Source organism: Xiphias gladius, chromosome 4, assembly GCF_016859285.1.
Source record: "Xiphias gladius isolate SHS-SW01 ecotype Sanya breed wild chromosome 4, ASM1685928v1, whole genome shotgun sequence".
NCBI classification, from domain to species: Eukaryota; Metazoa; Chordata; class Actinopteri; order Istiophoriformes; family Xiphiidae; genus Xiphias; species Xiphias gladius.
Genome location: NC_053403.1, coordinates 12,788,646 through 12,808,871, shown reverse-complemented (window position 1 = coordinate 12,808,871; position 20,226 = coordinate 12,788,646). Strand labels below are relative to the sequence as shown.

The following is a 20,226-nucleotide window of genomic DNA, read 5'->3' as shown; positions in this document are numbered from 1 at the left end:
ATAGTGCGGAAACTGTGTAACTGACAACGTAAATTACCGCGTACAGCTGATGAACTGGGACACTGCCACAAACCGTTGCAGTCTTCAGTTTATATTACCTCATTTCTGGAAGCCATAGATTTACAGGCTACAGAAAGGGAAAATTCTCTGGTTTCACAATAAGAACGATTTCCTCATTTCTGAGATGAGAGCATTTTGGACCATTTAATAGGTCGCAGCTAAGCACCATCTTTTTTCTTCATTTCACTGCAGTTGTAGGCCTGGAATTCTCTCATATTTTTCAACTTAGAAAAATCCAAGGGTTTTCCAAATCTTAGGTTATTTCCTGGATTTGAAGAGTTTGTTTTGTGCTCAATACAATGTTGGATGACTGTTGCTAGGCATTACAACAGCAAACTAGGCCAAATTACAGTATCAAAAGATATTCTTTAAAACAACTAATACACCAACAGATAGAATGAAAGCTGGTCAACACATTAATAAATGTATACTTACAGGAATTACAGGACAAGGAACCCCTTTAGTTTGTAAGCGGGATCCAAGATAGGTGAAGATGCCAACATGATGTTTTTCATCAGTGCATCAACATGCATAAAAAAGTGATGGAAGCAAAACCCCCAGTGACATCCCCAGTGTTGCAGGTTTTTCTGGACAGTTTTATGCTTCCATTCTTCATCTAATGTGGATGGTGAAGTCAGTGTTTGTGTGTGTATAAAACAAAGAAGGAAAGCTTAAATCAGAAGCATACACTATAATATAGCCTAGCACTGACCAAAGGGGGGCAGACCAGACAAAAAAGTAAAATACAGTTGGCAGTAAAAGAGGAACCAGTTTTCCCTTTTATCACACTTTAACTGGTCAGTCAAGTAATAGCTAACACATGGCCCCACTCTACAGGACAGCACCCCAGCAACTGCTGCTTCGCCAGCTGTTACTGTGGACAACGCACACACAGATACACGAACGCAGACATTGCTCGTCTTTGCTAAAATACACTCCCAAGTTTAATAAAGCAAATTCAAAGCTCCTATAGCAAGTTGCATATGGATGTTTCAATACTGGTACCTCTTTAGGTTTCCCCAAAGTCAAAGAACAACTGGGAAGATTAAATTTGATTAAAAAGCAAATACAGGAAAAACAAAGGAGAGGTAGGATAAAAAAGTCAGTAAACCTAAATGAGTCAAAATGAAAGAACAAAGGAAGAAATGATTAAAGAGCGAAAGGAGGAGGGATTCCTTCACTAAAGAAAAACACATGAGGACATACACTGAGTAGAGGAAGCAGCTTTGACAGGGTTTACTTTCCACACAGAGGACAGAGATGGAGTTCAACTTTTCTTTGTCTCAGAAAGTCTGGGGGGAAAAGTCCCACACCAATACAGACACTTACCTTTCAGACAGAACATAGCTCTTCCCTTATTTCCCCATTTATCCACAAGAGACAAACACTGGTTTCTTCCTTCTCACTATTTCCTGATTTTCCTCTTTCTTGTCCTCCTTTCCTCTTCTCCTCTCTCTCTTTCTCTACACCGCTCGGTCAAAGCGTTCACACATGGACAACACACAGATCCTGACATACACTCCTCTCTCCCGTTGCCTCTCTCGCCATCTCCCTCCCTCGTAGTCTCCCCTCGCACACACACACACGCACATACGCGCCCCCACGCACTCACACACACACACACACACACACACACACACACACACACACACACACACAGACACACTCACTCTGAGTGGCAGATAGCCAACTTCTACACTGCAGGAAACTGCTTTGTGACCCCCCCCTAACTCTGCTTCCCCCGTCTCTCTCCCTGCATCTCTGAATACCCCCCCCCCAAAAAAAATCTCTCTGCACTATTAGTGTTAAGAGGTAGAGAGCCAGAAGCTCAGCGTCCAACTAAAACTCTTAAAGCTGCCGTCACCCACAAGGCCCTTGACTGATCTCCTTAATGCGGATACAAAAGTATACGCACGCATATATATTAATGCATATTTTAATTGAATTTTTTTTTTTTTTTTTAAATAAGATCTATGCACTTATTAGGGCAGTCAAAAATAAAAACAAAATCACACAAACACACATAAAAGAGCGTGAGCCTTGTCGAGGATAGTGACTGGTGAGAATCTGGGCAGTCAGCAGTTCAGAGTGAGGCAGGGGGCCCCAGCTTGAGGCCGATCCATTGTGCACTGATCAAATGTAATCGCTTTAATCCCCACAATTCAACTGTTTGTTATCAGAAACAGTTACAAGCTTGGTGCATCCCAAACCCTCCACGTTGGCTGCTCTGCATCACCAGAAGCGTCACACGGATGGGAGACAGAAAAACTGACTCAAGTCAAAATACCATTTTCCTTTTGGCGTTTAGCTGCTGCGTACATCTAGTACAACCTCAGTAAGTACATCAATAGCAGTTCTTGCTGTAGATGACCTAAACTGAGAAAAGACTGCACAGGTATGGGCTTTAGTGCACCTACAATATTACTATAACAAAAAACTGTAATTTATCAGAGAAGCAGAGAACAAAATTACACAAAAGCTAAGAACAGATTTTTAGAGTGAGCAGAAATGTACGTTGTTGTTGCAGTTTGGTTGAAAAAGGAGCCAGCCAAGATTTGTGATATAAGGTTTGCAAGGAAAGGGAAGGAAATAAGTACACTAATCAAAACAATCTCCAACGGCCAATCCATGCACAATAAATTCTCTTTAATGAGAGTAGTGAGGTGCCAAAATCCAAAAACAATGACAATAGGGAGTGAATGTGTCGACATAAAGTTTGGCTTACCTCACACTGGATAGCCGAATACAAAATGTTTGTGAAAAACCTTTGTAAAAGACTACTGTACTAATCAAGAGCGAATTGAGTGTGTTTGTGTGTACGTGCAGTATATGTGTTTATGTAAACACGTCTGTCATGGCCATGTTAATCCCACCCCAATACGGCTTGCAGGCTATGACATGTCTGCCTCGACCAGATGTCACCAATTACGCGCTGATTGGTGTGTGAGTGTGTGTGTGTGTGTGTGTGTGTGTGTGTGTGTGTGTGTGTGTGTCTCTGTAAGTGTGATTGTGTGAGTGATCTGGAGCTCCTCTGCAAGGGTGAGTGGATAAAATAGAATGCCACAAAAACACAACCCTGGAAATAATCAGCAATTAAAAAAAACACACAAAAATCACTGAATAAACCAACCCAACCAGACAATAAAATCAAACTTCATTAAACCTTCACCTTAATTGGCTGCTGCTTTGCCCAAATTGGTTTTAACTTTACCCTTCATCATCAACCCCTTGGCACTGAGGAAACACTTTGAGTTCTGCCTAATCGCTGTTCTCGCAAAGCTGAAGTGGTAAAACGGAGAAGTGGATTTCCTTCCCTGTTGCAAACCAATCATATTAAGACTGCTGGCAGCGTGAATTATGATATATATTATGATGTTATGAGGTCTGTGCAACCTACTGAACTGGTTATCAATATCTTATCTTAGGTTATAGCAAACAGCCAAGTAAGTAAGAAACTTGCTTACTTCCAAATGATGTGTGTCATAATCATTGAGGGAGAAAATATTTTTGGGTCTCTCTTTTTAAAAAAAGTAATTCATTTGTGTCAAATTGGGAAGGATTTCCAATATTTTGGAACTGTGAAGACTCCTAATTCCCTGTTTCCTAACCCGGAGGTCAAGGGCCCTTCCAAGGGGTCAAAACATAAACCAGAGGGGTTGCGAGATGATTCAAGGGATGAGAAAGGAACAAAACATACTTTACAATTTTACTATTTTTTATTCCATCATTTTTCCTTTATTTTTTCGTGGAATAAGGTGGAATAATTTTACATCTCAAATTTATCCAAATTAAAAAGGGAAACAAAAATTGCTCTCTGGTTGAGGTGGTCGCAATAGGTAGACGCACAACCGGTGACGAGGGTTCCAAGTACACACTGCTTTGTTTTAAAGGGGTCACAAGCCAAAAAGGTGGGAAACTAATGCTCTAACAGACAAAACTGGCGAATTCCACCACGTAAATCAACATTTTTCTTTGTGACTTCTCGTTCTATAAGAGCAGAGTGCCTGAAACACATTGAAATCATGCTGCCAAACATCAAATGTAGTCTCTGTAGCATTTTGTGTATTAATTCCTTTAAATTAAGTACTTCCTTATCTTTTAATTATTACTATTTCTATTTATTATATTTTATCATCAATTTGTTTGTCAGTATCTTGTTTATACAGTATCTTGGCTCTGAATATTGTCTATATTTTGAAAATTATTCTGATATCTAATTCCCTTTGTTCAAGCTGTGATGTCTGATGCCACTACAGCCATGTTATACGTGGCAGCACTCTTCTGGTTAAATGGCAGTCTCTCTCCGTAGCTACAGGATATAAAGACTGTATTCAGAGGAATTCCAGCTGACCACTGTTGTTATTCTTCAAAATACAGTCTTTGTCTATATATAAAACACTATCATGAGAGCTGAATCGTGACCAGCGCCACATATTAGACACATAGACAATATCTTATCTTAAATGTCAGTCAGTAACCCAGTATACTGCACATCTTCTATCATATTCAGTGCAGGACAAAAACACAACATGTTGTTACTATATGCGCAGTGAGCTCTGCATCAGTGCACGATAAAACTAAGTAACATTGATAAGAACTAAGCTTGTCGCAATGACAAGGAATCTGGAATGGGAAAAATCTGACTCTACCAGGCCTCTTATTTAAAAACAGATTTATCAGTAATCAGTAGTAAAAAAAAAAATAGAAAATCTCAGAATACGTATGAGAGGAAAAAAAAGGATAAGAGTTTTGCTTAAAGTGACTGAAAAAGATAACTTCCGTTCACATGACATCATCATAGCTCCTGTATACGTGCTGAGGCAAATTTTAAGGTCTCACCTCCACATTACATTGTCGCTTGTGTTGGGACAACATCACTGTATCCTATCAATATAAGCCCCGGACCTCTGTCCGCTTACAATCTGAAATCATGTTCACAAATATAATCACTTGCTTTTCCTCCACCTCCCCCTTTTCATCGTCGAGTCAGCGCATTCGTTGGTTACATCCCATAATACGAAGGTAAAAGGATACATACAATTTGATACAGAGGTGGGTGACGCAAGTCGGAGATTAAGTTTTTAGATAGAAATAAGAGCTAATGCGATTTAATTCAGGCTAAAACTGAACTGCTTTGTGTGGCAGGCTTTGTGGGGATTTTTAGCGTGCAGTAAGTCTGATCTGGGATCATCTAACATCGACATAAAAAGGAGGTTATGTGGGTCAAAAATAAAAGATGTGACTTACCTGAAGATAACAGTACCATTGTCAGCACATAGGAGAGAGAGAGGGAGAGAAAGGTGATTAGAAACAGTTTAAGACGATAAAAGTATCAAATTTAACATATTTTTCTTTTAAGATTAATTATGCACGTGTGTTATCTTTAAGCACATATTTCTATGTACAGTAGGACTGTGTGTACACAACCTGGGCTGTGGGCCACATCACGGGATTTCCACGTCTGTCTTTTAATGAGGCCTTGCTGGTTTACAGATCACATCTTCCCCCTACAGCGAATTATCACCGCTAATCTAGATTAACACATGAACTACACAATAAAGATGAGTGTGTTCTTCTGTGTGTGAGGAATGTGTGCAGAAATTTGTCCAAAAGCCCCCGAAAAACACTGTTACACCAGAGTTCTGTCTCATCAGAATCCTCTCAAATTTCACTAGGCATCTCACACAGACAAATGTGACCTAAAAGACCTTTCCATAAATCTCATTTCATAAACAGCTCATTTACGACACTTTATAATGTGAGACCCAATTCTGGTTCTGGCCACCACAACACTGGTGTGCCAAGGTGTGGTTATTATTTAGGTCAATATGCTGCTGCCCTAAATGCGTAAATGAAAACCATGAAAAAATTAAATCCACTGTAACACACTGTAGATACCAAAAAAACACATCACACACAAAATTGTACCAAATCTATCAATCTCCCAAGTTGCATGTTAACATTCCTGCCAACAACAAAAATCTAAATGAATCAGAATCAGAGTCACTGAGTTCGTTTCACTCAGTGACTTGCTGTGCACAACATATAAACATGCATGTAAGAAGCAATACAGTAATCATGTGAAGCCCAGATTCCAAGATGCCATACAGGCCAGACAGGGATTGAGATTTATTCCCTCTGGTCTCAAAGTAAAGAAAGACCGAAAGGCCCGTAGCAGTCTGGCCCGACGGTTGGATCTTTGTCTTGAGATGGCCTTCCAGAGCAGCCATCATGCCCCCTAACTGATTGATTCAGACACACAGCCACATAGGGGAGATCATTAGGGTTGATTGAGGAGATTGATCAGGTCTTTCTTTGTCTCTGTGTACATGTGCGTCAGAGAAAGGAAAGGAGAGAGGAAAAGAGACAGAGAGAAGGCGCGAGTTCAAATTCTTGATGTAAGAGGCTGAGATAAAATAGCAGAGATAATACAATCACCTCTTTTTCACCATTACTTAACCATCGCCACCTACAGGCTTCTGGCTTTATGATCAGAGCTGTTTCACTCTAGGTTATCAGCAAAGAAATGTGTCCCAATTTCACAATATGTACTAAATCTAAGCAGTTTTTTCAGTATGTAGTAAGTATGCAGTGTTGCCAGTATGCATATTAAATTTACTTGATTTTTGAGTATTTAGTTGATGGGCAGTTTTTTCCCAATAATGCATTACACAGAAGAAATTGGTAGCTGCTCACAGCTGGAACAAGTAAAACAAATTGTGGATGATGGTGGGACGGTTTTTAGGAACATCTCATAAAATTAACAGTAATATTACATCTTTGGAAAATCCGTTTGCTGTCTCCGTGAAGATTAATCAACACCGGCATGCCGAAATCTGTGTCCCTCTTGTGGCACACTATTGTCCAACAACGCAACCCACAGAGGAAATGGAAGAGCTACTCACAGCTGCAAAAAGTAAAAATAAATTCTGAGTGGAGGAGATACAGCTCTGCAAAGATCTTGGAAAGCAAGCAAACAAACAAATAAAAACTAAAAACAATCTTTTATAAAACATTTTGCTTTCTCTTGGCAGTGGCTCTGTAAAGTGGCAATTCATTTCCTGTTAGTATAAAATGGTAAAATATGTTGATTTCACGCATACTAACTGCAGAAACTATGTATACAGTTGCTGTGTAATGTGGAATTGGGAAAGAGCAAAAGTTGGAGTTTAATGGCGTTTGTTGGCACAGGTCTTTTATCATTTCCTCTTAGTGTGAAATGGTTTAATAATTTGATTTCTTGTATACTAACTGCACAACCGTATACTACGAAAATTAGCATACATATGTAGTTCATACTTTACACTGTTGGTTAATAGTATGGAACAGTGACTGGTCACTCTTCGCCTGGAGTGCAGTTCTTAAAACAGAAAGTAAATCCTCAGTTCCAATTCTAGTTCTTGCTTGTGGAAAATGAAATGGAGTCATATTTTTCTTAATTTTTCTATGGTTATATGTGTGTTTTCTCACTCCAGAAACCTGCCTCAATAAAGCTAATAACTACACCACTTATTTGGCTAATTCCACGCAATACTGGCCAAAGCAATGAAAAAAAAAAGCTTTATGTCTATTTATTTATTTATTTTTAAAGGGTCAAACCATCAGCAACTATTAGATTTTGATAATAGGTTCATTGTTTAAGTCATTTTTCAAGCAACAAAGCCAAACATTACCTAGTTCCAGCCTCTTAATTGTGAGTATTTGCTGCTTTTCTTTGTTTTGCGTGACAGTAAAATGAATATCTTTGGGTTTTGGATTGCTGGTCGGACAAAACAAGCAATCTTAAGTTGTTACCTTTGGTCTTTAGGAACATGTAATGTCAAACATTTTATAGGGAAATTTGTTAATCTATAAATCAAGAAAACAATCAGTAAATTTTACTCCCAGTCACAACTGAGTATTGTCAATCAACTTCAAGTCAGTTAAAGTTCACCAAGTCTTAACCAGGAGAGCACATAGCAGCTTGTGTACCAGACGGCTACTGAAGCAATCTCTTACAGGATTGGTTCAGAGTTGTCCCAATAGGAGGGTCAAACTGAACCACACCAGGAAACACTCACTTACACACCCGTTACCTTGGCAACCGGGGCAAACACCCAACCAGTCAAGCTGGAGGCTGCGTCAAAATTGCAGGTTTTGGAGCCACAGGCAGTCATTTTAGGGCTATATTTACACACAGGCACGGTGCGCGGCTGCCCATGTGTCTTATAATGGATCCTAGCAGGCGTGTGGAAGCAAGATCCAGATGTTATAAATACTACAGATTCATCTGGAGAGGTATTGTTATGAGACATTTCCTCTGTGGGGTGTGCATTTGTACAGTGCTGTATGTGTATGCGTTATGTGCGTGTGCAAGTGTGTGCTCTGGATGGAATAGTTTTATATTGACCTGTCTATGACACTGTCTCTGGCCTAGAATTACCTATAAAAAGATATAGACTGTGCCAATGACAGACAGACAGACAGAGAGAGAGAGAGAGAAAAGAAGAGGGTGTTTGAGGCAGCAAGAAGCACAGTAGGACAGAGCATCAGTCTGTGAAAAACAAAAAACAGCTCAGATTAACACAGTCCTTTGTTCTTTTCTTCTGCATGTTGAATTAAATTACTTTCTTCATCCACTATCCTCTATCTCGATCTCCAAGCTGTTGTTGTTAGCTAATATCACCCAATCAATAAACACTCCCCCACTTTATTTCTTGGAGATTTTTACAAGTAAACGATCAATTATCATAAATTGGAATTGACCAATGTGGATCTGATTCCTGACTCTACCTACCAAATAATCAATTGGAGAAAAACAAACCTATCAGACTAATAACTGATCACTAGTGAAGGACTCTAAATGAGATCTGTCAAACAGTCATGTTACATAGAAGAGCTTTCCTGAGTGCAAAGTGAGGGGCAAACATGGACAAGAAAGGCAGATTCAAAATAAGGTAGGATTTTCTTATATAAGCCTGATCAAACAGGAATGACATCGAGTAAACTACATTCAGATACAACGTTTTCTGCACATATAGTCAGGAAATATTCTACAGATGAAAATCTACATTACTGTGTTATAGTAACATCGCTTATTTGAACTGCACAGAGTAATTACATAGGCAAAGGCTTAGTTTACACCATAACAAATGTGTCAAACCTTTGTTGCAATGCTAACAGTAATTTCAACAGTAATTCTTCCACTTAGTTTAATTTATCAATTCTGATTCTTTTAATAAAGCACAAGTGACAATTGTAATGAAAAGACGCTAGCCTACGTAATGAGGTGAACATCTAAAGCCTTGGGTCTAATGTTGATGTTCCAAAATGGAGACCGTTTTATCTTTGGTCGGCTACAACTACTACCCTTTGACTTTGAGAAAAAATGTCAGGACCTCAGACCATTCCAGCCATGTGCAGCCCTGAGCTGTTTTAGGAAGGGGCAGGGTCAGAGGTGACAGAGTGACTATTGAGACATGCACTCAACGACAACAACAGCAACAAGCTCCACATTACTCTGAGGAAACAAAATGGCACCTTATGCTTAGGTTACTCGACATGTTTTCAAGGACCACTACACAGTTTGTTAGAAGTAACAACAGATGCATTATAAATATGTATTTATCAAACATGTTTTGCATAAAGCTCATTATAGACTGAGACTGAAGATGTTGCATATGTTGAGACTGAGTTACTTTACTTCATGTAGTGCAGGTCACCGTGTCATGAAGACAAACCTCTAGTAGTTTTGCACTCATTGGGAGGCTACATTAAGCCAAAGAAAGTCTGCATTGTGGGCAGCAAGGTAAGGCTGGCTTACGCTAGAAAAGAAATGGTTCAAACGACGTGTTGTCCAAACGTGGGGGTTTCCAAAGCTATTCGACCATCTGACAAGCAGTTCTGGGGAAGCATACTGGCAACTATGGACCGAGTCAGATCATTGTTACTCTTGCTAATAAACAAAAAAAAGACTCTGACAGAGTTTGGCCTAACAACAAAAAGAAACACTTATAAATGTGTACTGGTTTTCTGTCGGAGAGTTAACTAACCTGACCAATCGTGGCGTTAATAGGTGTCAGCACAGTCCCAAAACAGTGTCATGTTTAGACAGTCACAGACTATAATGCCACATAACTGTGCATACGAACATGGTCACATGTAAACATGCTGGTAAGCATGCATGTGCTACGAGCACAGTGACCAACTACATGACGCTGTATGATGTTATCTGACTCCGGTTGAGAGAAGGTGGCAGTATGGGTGAGAGTTAATGACACAATTTATGAGACTATGGACCAGCATCGGTGTCTTTTTCCATTCTCAGGTAATGGTGAGGCTGCAGTTACAACCATTGTCACCAAAGACTTATTGACAGTGCTGACCGAATACACAAACATGCATGTACACACACACACACACACACACACACACACACACACACACACACACACACACACACACACACACACACACAGACACACAACTGACGAAATGATCAATAAGTAATGAGCCTAATCTAGAAACACAATACCCCTGGGGTGCTAAAGACAAGTATAAATGGCATTCTTACCTAAGTAGCATTGCATCCCAATATAAACTGGAAATGTCTGTGAAGTAATTCATGAAAATTATTATTCTACAGCATTATCACTGGGTCTGAGTGATGAGCTATCCAAGCCTCCACACAGACAAACACACACACACACAAATATGCCTTCTCCCTGGCACCAAACCTTGAGCTCACATCCCCACCAGCCTGTGGCATCACCGCCCCTGTGACATCAACTGCTTCCGGCCTGACGCATCATTGTTCGCCTATCGTGCACACAAAGTGCCCTTTGACCCCCTAACAGTTCCACTGACTGTGCACACTTCCCACCCACTCCCTATGGCAACCAGGAAGTGTCAGGAACATGGAGACGGAGAACAAGGGGCCATAAAAAGACAGTGACCCACTTCTTACTTTGCTTGTGCACGTAAACAAGTCATTCACTGGCTTCCTGGCTGAGAGCGAGAACAAAAATCCATTCAAATGAGCTCAGAGCATTGTGTGAAGTTGCGATGCAGCCAAGTCAAACATACCATGTGGTTTGGTGGGCGTGTATCTACTGAAACATACTGTAACAAACACAATCAATAAGCAGTGACATAGCTTGTATTCACTCATTCCTCTTCTTCCTTCCCTCTTTCCACTCTCACCTATTTTATGTTGAGGCTGGTATACCCAGTTGTCATCATCATCGTCGTCATCCTCGTCTTCGTCTGCAACGTGAAGGTGAGTGAACGAGTGCGAATACGTGTGGTGACTGTGGACAGCATGGAGCTCGTTCTGGCTGTGGAAGATGCGTCGGCTCTGGCGAGACAGGGTGGACACGCTGAGCCAGCTGAGAGCCCGGGACAGGCCCGCTGGCTTCTCCTTTCGAAAGGACACAGACCTCCTGTCCCCTCTCATCCTCACTCAGATGAGAGCAAATACAAGATAAGAGAATGTGGGACCGAAATGTCTTTAAAACCAAGGTTTAATCTGTAAATGTAATCCTCGAATGTAGATCCTTAGATTGGCTGGTAGATATTCACTTTAAATCCAAATCACGAGATTCCAAACACTGACTACAACATCCAGATCTGGACACATGCTAAAATGTTTCAAATTTTGAGCATTTAATTAGTTCCAGGAGGATGATCGGTCATAACACGGTTTTATTTCACTTTGCTTGCACAGTTCCACATCATGACTCTGACCTGGACAGTCTCAACTTCCAACCTCTTTCTCTCTGTCACGAGCCAAAAGCCAGACTAAATCATCTCCTTCCCTTTTCTTCTCTTTCCTTGCGCATAAAGACTCCGGGCACGATTCCCATACCCAAAGGGGTAATTAGACAATCCAGCAATCTGGAAAATCAACGCCCCTCTGCCACACACACACACACTCACATACACACTCTCGTATGTCCATACTAACTGTTGGCTGTAATATTCCTCGGTGGAGCATGACAGGGTGAAAAGGTTTCCAAATTACATTAAGATACTTTTTCATCACAACAAGTCAGCGGTTGTTGTTTACGACCGTGTGTGCCCTTGAGCGTTGTTATCTCCAGTTGTTAGCACACACGACAGCTGACACACACCGTCTCACCGCCAGGACAGACCAGGAGGTGAAGAGGTTTCAGCAATTTCCCTGGGTCTATTCCCAGCTTGATGAAGTTACATGCATGCTCACACACTGGCATAACCACACTCGCATGTGCAATTCTCCCACTACAAGTTCCACATAGAGATCCTCTATTGTGTGTATATAAATGCCCGGTGGCAAAGATGACGCCGCGTCTCAGGGTTTCCAAGGAATGTTACCAACTCTGGTGTTTAATCTTTATAGGTGGTGAGGAACAGGCATGTCAAGTAAGTCATTGTAGTGGGGGAAGAAAAAAAAAAGTCGTCGAGGTGTTGACAGCCGTCTGGATCTGGCTCTCCGATCAGCTGATCAGCACAGGTGATAAAGCAAGAATGAAGAAGAGAAGCCCACACCTGCTGAGCACACATGCAGCATGACGCAAAGAAAGACAGATAATAAAGTACGTGCTGGTGAGGATTCCCCGCTTTCCGCTCTTGGTCCCCAGTCCTCAAGACTGTGACTACAGGAGTTGACTGCGTGTTGAGAGTATAGGGTTAGGATTACACCCAACCATAGTGGCCACGGTGCTGAAATACGAGTCAGCCCATCCCTTCTTCCTTCCCTCTCTCCCTCCCTCTTTCTGTTTTCTGTAATCCATGCTCTCTGCCCCTCCCCTCCATCCGTTTGCCAGGATGGCAACCACTCCTCCCTCCCTCCCTCCTTGGCTCCTTTCTTCCCTCCCTCACACCTTTTGTTCCCACTTGTCCTTCTTTTTACTTTCCTCGTTATCCTCGCCCTCCGCTAGTCAAACAGGTACTTCCTTTTCTTGAGACAGAGTTTTATCTAGTCCTTTTCAATATACTGTTGTAGGTGTAGTTGCTTGGCATCTTTCATATAAAGGACATTTTTAATGCCAGTTTGAATAAAATAATGAATAGCGCAAATGCAGACTATGAGAAAAAATGCTGTAGATCTGCAGGGTCAGACTGATTTCTCTCTGGACAAAGAAACCACTACATTTTATGACTAAAAAAGGCACTAAGCTGTATGTTTAAAAAATATGTTAACACTGTTTGAGGGCAAACTCATAGCATTACTGTAGCTGACATTCTGCCTGAGGCGCTGGAAGCAACCGGTTAAACAACAAATTTAGAGTACTTAAAGATGACGCAGAACATGGAACAACGGGGTGATGAAAACACCCACTCAACAACCCTCATTCAGAATATACACAAGAAACATAGACATATAAGACATTTAAGCGATTGCACTGCAGTGATTTTTAGTTTTCAAAACTTTTGTGAGAAATATGCAATTAGTGTACATTCTTTTCTAAAATATAATACACGACACATACTTAACAGCCCAACATATAGTTAAGGTAGATTTAAATAGAAACAGAAGCCCCTCGGACAAAAACAAAGTCTTTATAGGGCGCTGCAAGTGTGTTACGGAGGTGGAGTTTTCCCACCCAAGTGTAACCACAGAGGGAGTATGTGACCACCAAGGTGCGACAATAAACCAGCGTTGTGTGTGTGTGTGTGTGTGTGTGTGCGCGTGCATTTTGGTATTGTACACACGTGTCACAGCAACTCCATAGCCCCAATCAATTCCTTTCATCTTCTTGTTTCCACTGATACAATTTTGATCAAGCCTGAAGGCAGAAAATTAGAGGAAGTGGGTTGGGTCTAGACACTGATTCGAAGCGACAACACCTTATCGTGGAATCGCCTTTTGTGGATCAATTACACTGCCGTAAGCGGATCCCAGATTTGTGGCCTTGTTGAGTGTAAACTTAGCCTTATACCCCCATCGCTCTGTCAGGTCCCCGGCCTCATTTTCTTTTTCCCTTTAGAGACACAAATCTATCTCAGCACATGGTGTTTACACAAAGGGACAACTGCCAGCTACTGATGTCCCAACTTTACTTTCAAACGTGAGCAAATTAGAAAAAAGCACTCTCACTCACCAACACACTCCAACAGTATATCAGTATATATATTTATTAAGACCTTTGCCCGCACACATTTGGCCACAGTGCTTTAATAATTAACCTGCATTATGCTCTACTGTGAATGGATCAGTTTTTCATAAAGGGACTGAATAAAGCATGAAATGAAAATAAGAAAGGAAGAGGTTAACTGGCTTTGATGGAGGAAAGGATTAACAAACCAACAAGTCAGCATGGACGACCGCATGAAATAAATACAGGACAAAAAGTAGACAGTCAGGGCCAGTTTAATCTTTTGATTTTCTTCCTTTCAGGAAGGAAAAGCTGTTTTAGTACCATAATCCCCCGAAGGGAATTGAAAAGTCAAAGGTCATCATAAAAAGTCAGCATCCTGGTTTAACCCCCACCTCGCTTCCATTTCATAAATCCCCTTGTTTTCATTTCCTTAAAGCTGCACTTAGAGAAGCGACAGCAGTGACAGTCAATATGTTCAATCGGAGATTTGTAATGGTGTAGTGGACATTTAACAGCTTTAGTTTGGCTACTTCTGGTCAGAGGAGAAAATCAACATCAGTCTTAGACAGGTTTCAACTGTTGCCTAATTATGTACAAAGACTCTGATCAAACAATTTGTCAGTGTTTGTCTTTAAAGAGCCAATCAGTAATTTTTTGAGCTTGATTAAGTTTATTCTAGGCTGAGAATATTCACGTACATAAATTAAATTAAATTTTGGGCCTATTTTAATCCAATGTTTATCATCACTAATAATGTAAACACACAGTTTGCAGCAGAAAACATGAAAAAATGTATCTGGTGAATTTGCCCGTACATTAACAGATCCATCAATTTGATATGTTTAGAAATTTTGAATGCATTTCGTTTTACATTTGGGTCACAAAACTTCAATATCAGCTTTACTCTATTTAGAAATAAATTGTACAGTGAGCAATATGAGATAATATTAATAAATTTAGAACTACTGATTTAATAAGGGGGGATTTTAAACATTGTCTTTTTTTGTATCTTTGACTTTAGAAATGAAACACCATTGTAAAATGACCTGAATAAGTGTGTTTTAAGAATGTAAGGTGTATGTAAAATTTTAATATAAATCCATATGGGCACATATACTGTATATCACATATTGTTCATTTTCTTCCCTAGTAATGGTATTATATACAGAGCTCAAATACTGGTGAAGAGAATTTGAGTTTATAGTAAGTTGCACAATAACTTAATCTGCAAAAGCATCATTTCAGCACTGGAAATGGTTCCGGGCAACACATAGAATCAAAGATGCCTGTGCTTTGGGATTAATGGTGTCACACTGTCGGAGAATGCAAGTATGTGATTGTAAGATTACAGGCGTGTGGCAGTGATTAGCAGTGAAATGATTCCTGAAGAAACGGCTGTTTAAACAGGCTGTACAGGTCACAAATGTCAGTTCGGGGTATTTCTCTCACACGTGTTATGAAAGGAGACAGGAGGAAAAGTAAACATAAGACCAGACAATGAAGGACTAAACTTAAACTACTGGGTAATTACAGCTAAATTTGCATGCAATCAAGTAAGATTAAAGGTTATGAGAAGATAAAATAGATTTAACACATTCCTGCATCAACAAGACACACAACACAGAGTTAAATAGCAGACATTTATGACCGCGTTGCATTTCTCAAAAAGCAAGTAAAATGTAAAAACAAACTACAACTAGAAATGACAAGTTGATATGCTCAGTGAGCCAGTCCTTTAAACCTGCTGATTACTGAGATAACAGATCGGACTTGGAAAAAACTAAATCCTGTAATTTTACTCAAAATGAAGGTGAACTTGCTAAACTCACTAAATGATATCTCCTGCAATATAACCATTAATTGTGAAAAGTATACATTTCATCTTGGCGCATACACACACACACACACTCGACCTGCAGTCACCACTTCCGTGACACAGATAGGAGACGGTGACGTGAGAGTGACCTGGTTGCCAGGTAACACAATCAGACATCAGAGGCCGGCAACGCCTGACATCGATACAGTTACCAGACATCAAAAGGTAAATATAGCAGATAAACACGTCCACCTGGATTCAACACAAGAAACGCACATAGCCAACACACACAAGTACACAAAAAAAGTATCATGTAGTGCATCCATGAGTCCACGGTTTTGTTTTGTTTTGTTTTTACCAAAAGCCTCGGCTGTGTGTCTCTACCACATTCCAAATCCCAGTAAGTACAGTTTCACAGTCTGTGTCTCTCAGCGGTAATGCGTTCACAGAGCCAGTTAAACACAGGGGTTCAGCTCCGCCACAGAGGAAGGCTTTTATTGCTACACACCACCCCACATTCACTGAGACAGTTCTATGGGAGTGGGTGTTTGTGTGCGTGTCTGTGTGTTTTCTGTAGCATATGGAGACAAAAACTAGACCAAACATGTTGATCAGGGACAGCTTGTGTTTTTGGGAAAAAACAAAAACTGGTTTCCCCAATTTGGTTTCACTGCAACCACAATCAGACTGATAAAAAATTAATTTTGTTATTAACTGGAGTTACATAACGGCCTGATTTAAGGGTCAGAGTTAGGCATGTGTCAGTTGTGGTTTAAATTAGGATACGCCTCCAGGGAAGTAATGTAAGTCAAGGAAAATATGCTCCACCTCTGTGTTCATGTGATCATGTGTATGTATGTATGTGTGTGTATGTGCGTGTTTACTGTCAGTCCTTTATTAGTTGCCTACGGAAGGTGTTGGAATCTTCAACGAAGGAGGAAAGAGGCTCTCTCCTCCTTACATACACACATGTCGGATACTGGATACACTTTTTCCACATATTTTGCAGAACTGTGCCTTTGCTTTCATAATACACAACATGTCTGTCAGTTGTGTTTTGTTCATGGTTTAGGAACTGTGCACACAGTACTGGTATACCTGACCATATACAATACCTATTTTTTTTTTTTTTTCAGGAGTCTTTTTAATTAAAAGGGGACTTAAAGGATAATTCCGGTTTACTTCAACTTTTATGTATTTCCCATTAATGTGGCTATTGGGGCTCTATGGGTTGTGCAAACTTTGCACTTGCCACCTCCACGAGAAAACCCTTCCCTACAAGGAATGATTTTGAAGCGCTTAGCAACATTGTCCTCGAGACTTTTATTTCACATCCCCAAATTTGACTGAAGACAGAAGTCGACTGGACAAATGCTCATTTCTACATTACAGTAAGACAAAATGATTACAAAGAGCAAAATGCTGTGTGCAGGATTACAATACGTGTCCTGCCCAGCAAACACCAGCATCTGGTCATGTGAGCTGCCAGCCAAGAGTTCTCCGCTAAACTTGGTGAGAGGTTGGGCTACATGCTAGATAAATGTACTGTGGTTGGGGCTCATTTATCACTTATGAATGGGTTTTTAAAAGCCATTCTTCTTGAGAGGTCTGGATATTGACATCGACTTCTCGACAGTCCATATTCAAGTAGTTTCGATTCAATTTAATTAATTTTGACTCTTGATGATTTATCCTGGGAACTTAATTGTTTCTTAATCCACAAGAAAGCATTGGTTGTAGAAAATTGCAAAAACACAAATTAAAGGGTAAACTGTATATGGTTATCAAATTACAGACCAAAATGGGCAACTAAGGAAAATGCAATAGAGCACCACACCACAACATGCAAAATAACACAACAAAATATGTTTACTTATTTTCCATACAAATGTGTTGGTGAACCCTGAGAGTCGGATGTATCTTTATCATACGGTATGTAAATAAAAGACAGTAGATCATACTGTAGATGGAGGCAAGACCTTCTTCAGGAAATGGAGAGAGGATCAAAGACTGAGGGCAGTGACTGTTTTGCCCTGATAAAAAGACTAACAGAGACATTGATCAGATGTAGTATCTCACAATAAAACTGCCTTCCTCAGTGTGTGCACTCCATCCTATTCTTATCCTCACACAATACTAAAGACAGTATTATCTGCTGCTGTCACCTCCTGACTACAGTTTGACCTGTAATGCTCTGAACTCTGAACTCTGTGCTCTTTTGAACCTGAAGGCCTGGCCTTCACCTCCACTGGCAGCATGTCTGTCTCATTAATTTATCTTGGTCTTTATTTCATTCCTCTTTGTTATGTTGCTCCCTAACACAGAAGTATATTAAATGTATTTTTATCTTTACCTGCTCCTCATCTATTTCGTTTCCTTTCGTGTTTTTAAAAGCACGTTTTACATCTTTCCATTCAAAACCGCTTTCAAGTTGGAAATTCCTAAACCTCAAATTTTCTTTAAGTTGTCCTACAGTTGTCCTTTGCTGTCAGTTGTTCAGTGATCATATACATTAATATTATTAATAAAGCGCAGCAGTCCTGAGCCGTGAACAAAGAGCAACATTAAATTGTGTTGTGGTTGCTTGAGCGCATGTGGCAAAAGAGTGAAGGCAACCTTCGCAGATTCCCTTGAGGCACCGCAAAGAGATGATGTGTCATTCACATTGACAGTTACACACACGGTACTTTGCTTTCTCATTTATCTGTGTGTTTGTGTGGTATAGCAAAGAAACCAAAAGATTTGTGCGTGTGGGATTACATGACTGTGGTGTCCTAAATGGGAAAAAATTTACCACAAGTATTTGTGTGCGATGTTGTGTGTGAATACGTGTGTGTGTGTGTGTGTGTGTGTGTGTGTGTGTGTCAGTGTGTGTGTCAAGGACAACTCACTCAATTAGTCATCTGAGTCCAAGTAGGATCCATAGACTAACCTTAGAGGATGGCGCGATGCACTTAAACTGCCACTAAGAATGATGGGAGTTTGGAAGGGTGGGGTGAGGCTGACCTTTAGATCATCATCGTTGATGGGTGTCAGGCTTCTCAGTACAATGACTGGGGCATGAACGGGCCTTCGCTACGAATAAAGAAAGCACTCTTATGCAACTCAACTGTGATCAAACCACGGTCATGGAGGAAGGAAACGACAGACAATAAAAGTGACCAATCCACATGATAATGGATAAGGAGGGCGAGGAAAAAAGCGAGTCACACAGTATAAAATGTCCCTCCATCACTTTAGCTGAGTAGCATCTTCAGACCTCCAGGGGGAGGGGCAGGGGCAGTGCCATGCTGGTGCTCAGCAACAGCCCTCTGGTGGCAGTGGAGAGAGCTACCGAAGGCCCGTCATTCCCTCTGGAGCTTCGAAGTCTGTCGGATCTGAGTTTCTGCAGTTATCGAACACTGGGAAAACAACTGACACTAGAAATGATCTGGTGATGATGTTATTATTTCAAATAACATACCATTTATTATCTGTTGTTATGTAATATGTATTATATGTTGATGAAAAATAAATTGCAATCAATTAATCTTTCCTTTCTTTGTAGCATTTTACAGCAACTTTTTCAAGTTCAAAATTAAGGGCCAGTACTATTAACTGAAAATGTTGATACGTTTTATTAGTTAGGCAGCAGCAGCGCTCCAGTGGTAGAAGCAGCTACAATACAAACTTTGATTAGCTGTGTAGTATGTCTCTACTATATGCATTTGAAAGAGTTTAAGCACATGGAAACATTAGGTCTTGTAGATTGCTTCATTTGTGGTGTGGTACAAAATATGGATGTACTGCATCACGTTTTTAATAAGTTCAATATTGTTTATGCATACTGGTTTTCTCCAACCTTGTTGATGTGCAGTTACTTTTTCCAACCACAAGGGGATGCCATCAGACTGACATTCCTCTGAGGAGGAACAGTCTTGTTGTCTTTTCAGGTCAGTGTAGCCTTGGGTCGTCACTGAAAAATTAAATGGACTGGAAAATGCGTGCCTCCCTGTGTCTGTGTGTTTGTGCGTACAAGCCCAACACTTTACTATCAGACTACAGTCAATAAACAACACTATCTCATGGCCTGAAGGGAATAAAGTATGTTTGTGTGTTTATGGGTGTGTGTTTGTGTGTGTGTGGGTGTGTGTGCGCAAAGATATCAATCTTCAGTGAGGGATAACACTGCTATTTCAAACATCCAAGGCCTAAATTTGGCCTCTGTGGAACTAACCCTTCAATGACACACACACACACACACACAACCAGGGTCTCTTTGAGTTCTTAGACAGCAACTAAGCCAGTCCC

At 40.5% G+C, this 20,226-nt stretch overlaps 1 protein-coding gene across 4 annotated transcripts in view; it reads right to left on the bottom strand.

The window, feature by feature from the left end:
• nhsl1b (NHS-like 1b) overlaps positions 1 to 20,226 on the bottom strand; it is a 110,750-nt gene that overhangs the window by 52,527 nt on the left and 37,997 nt on the right. Inside the window, exon 1 of one of the 4 annotated variants that reach the window (XM_040125255.1) lies at positions 1,390 to 1,518. The exons of the other annotated variants lie outside the window; for them this stretch is intronic. Coding sequence (XP_039981189.1) covers positions 1,390 to 1,405 — 16 coding nt within the window. The 5' untranslated portion in view covers positions 1,406 to 1,518. Of the gene's footprint in view, positions 1 to 1,389; positions 1,519 to 20,226 lie in introns of those variants that run through there. 4 annotated transcript variants of the gene reach the window in all.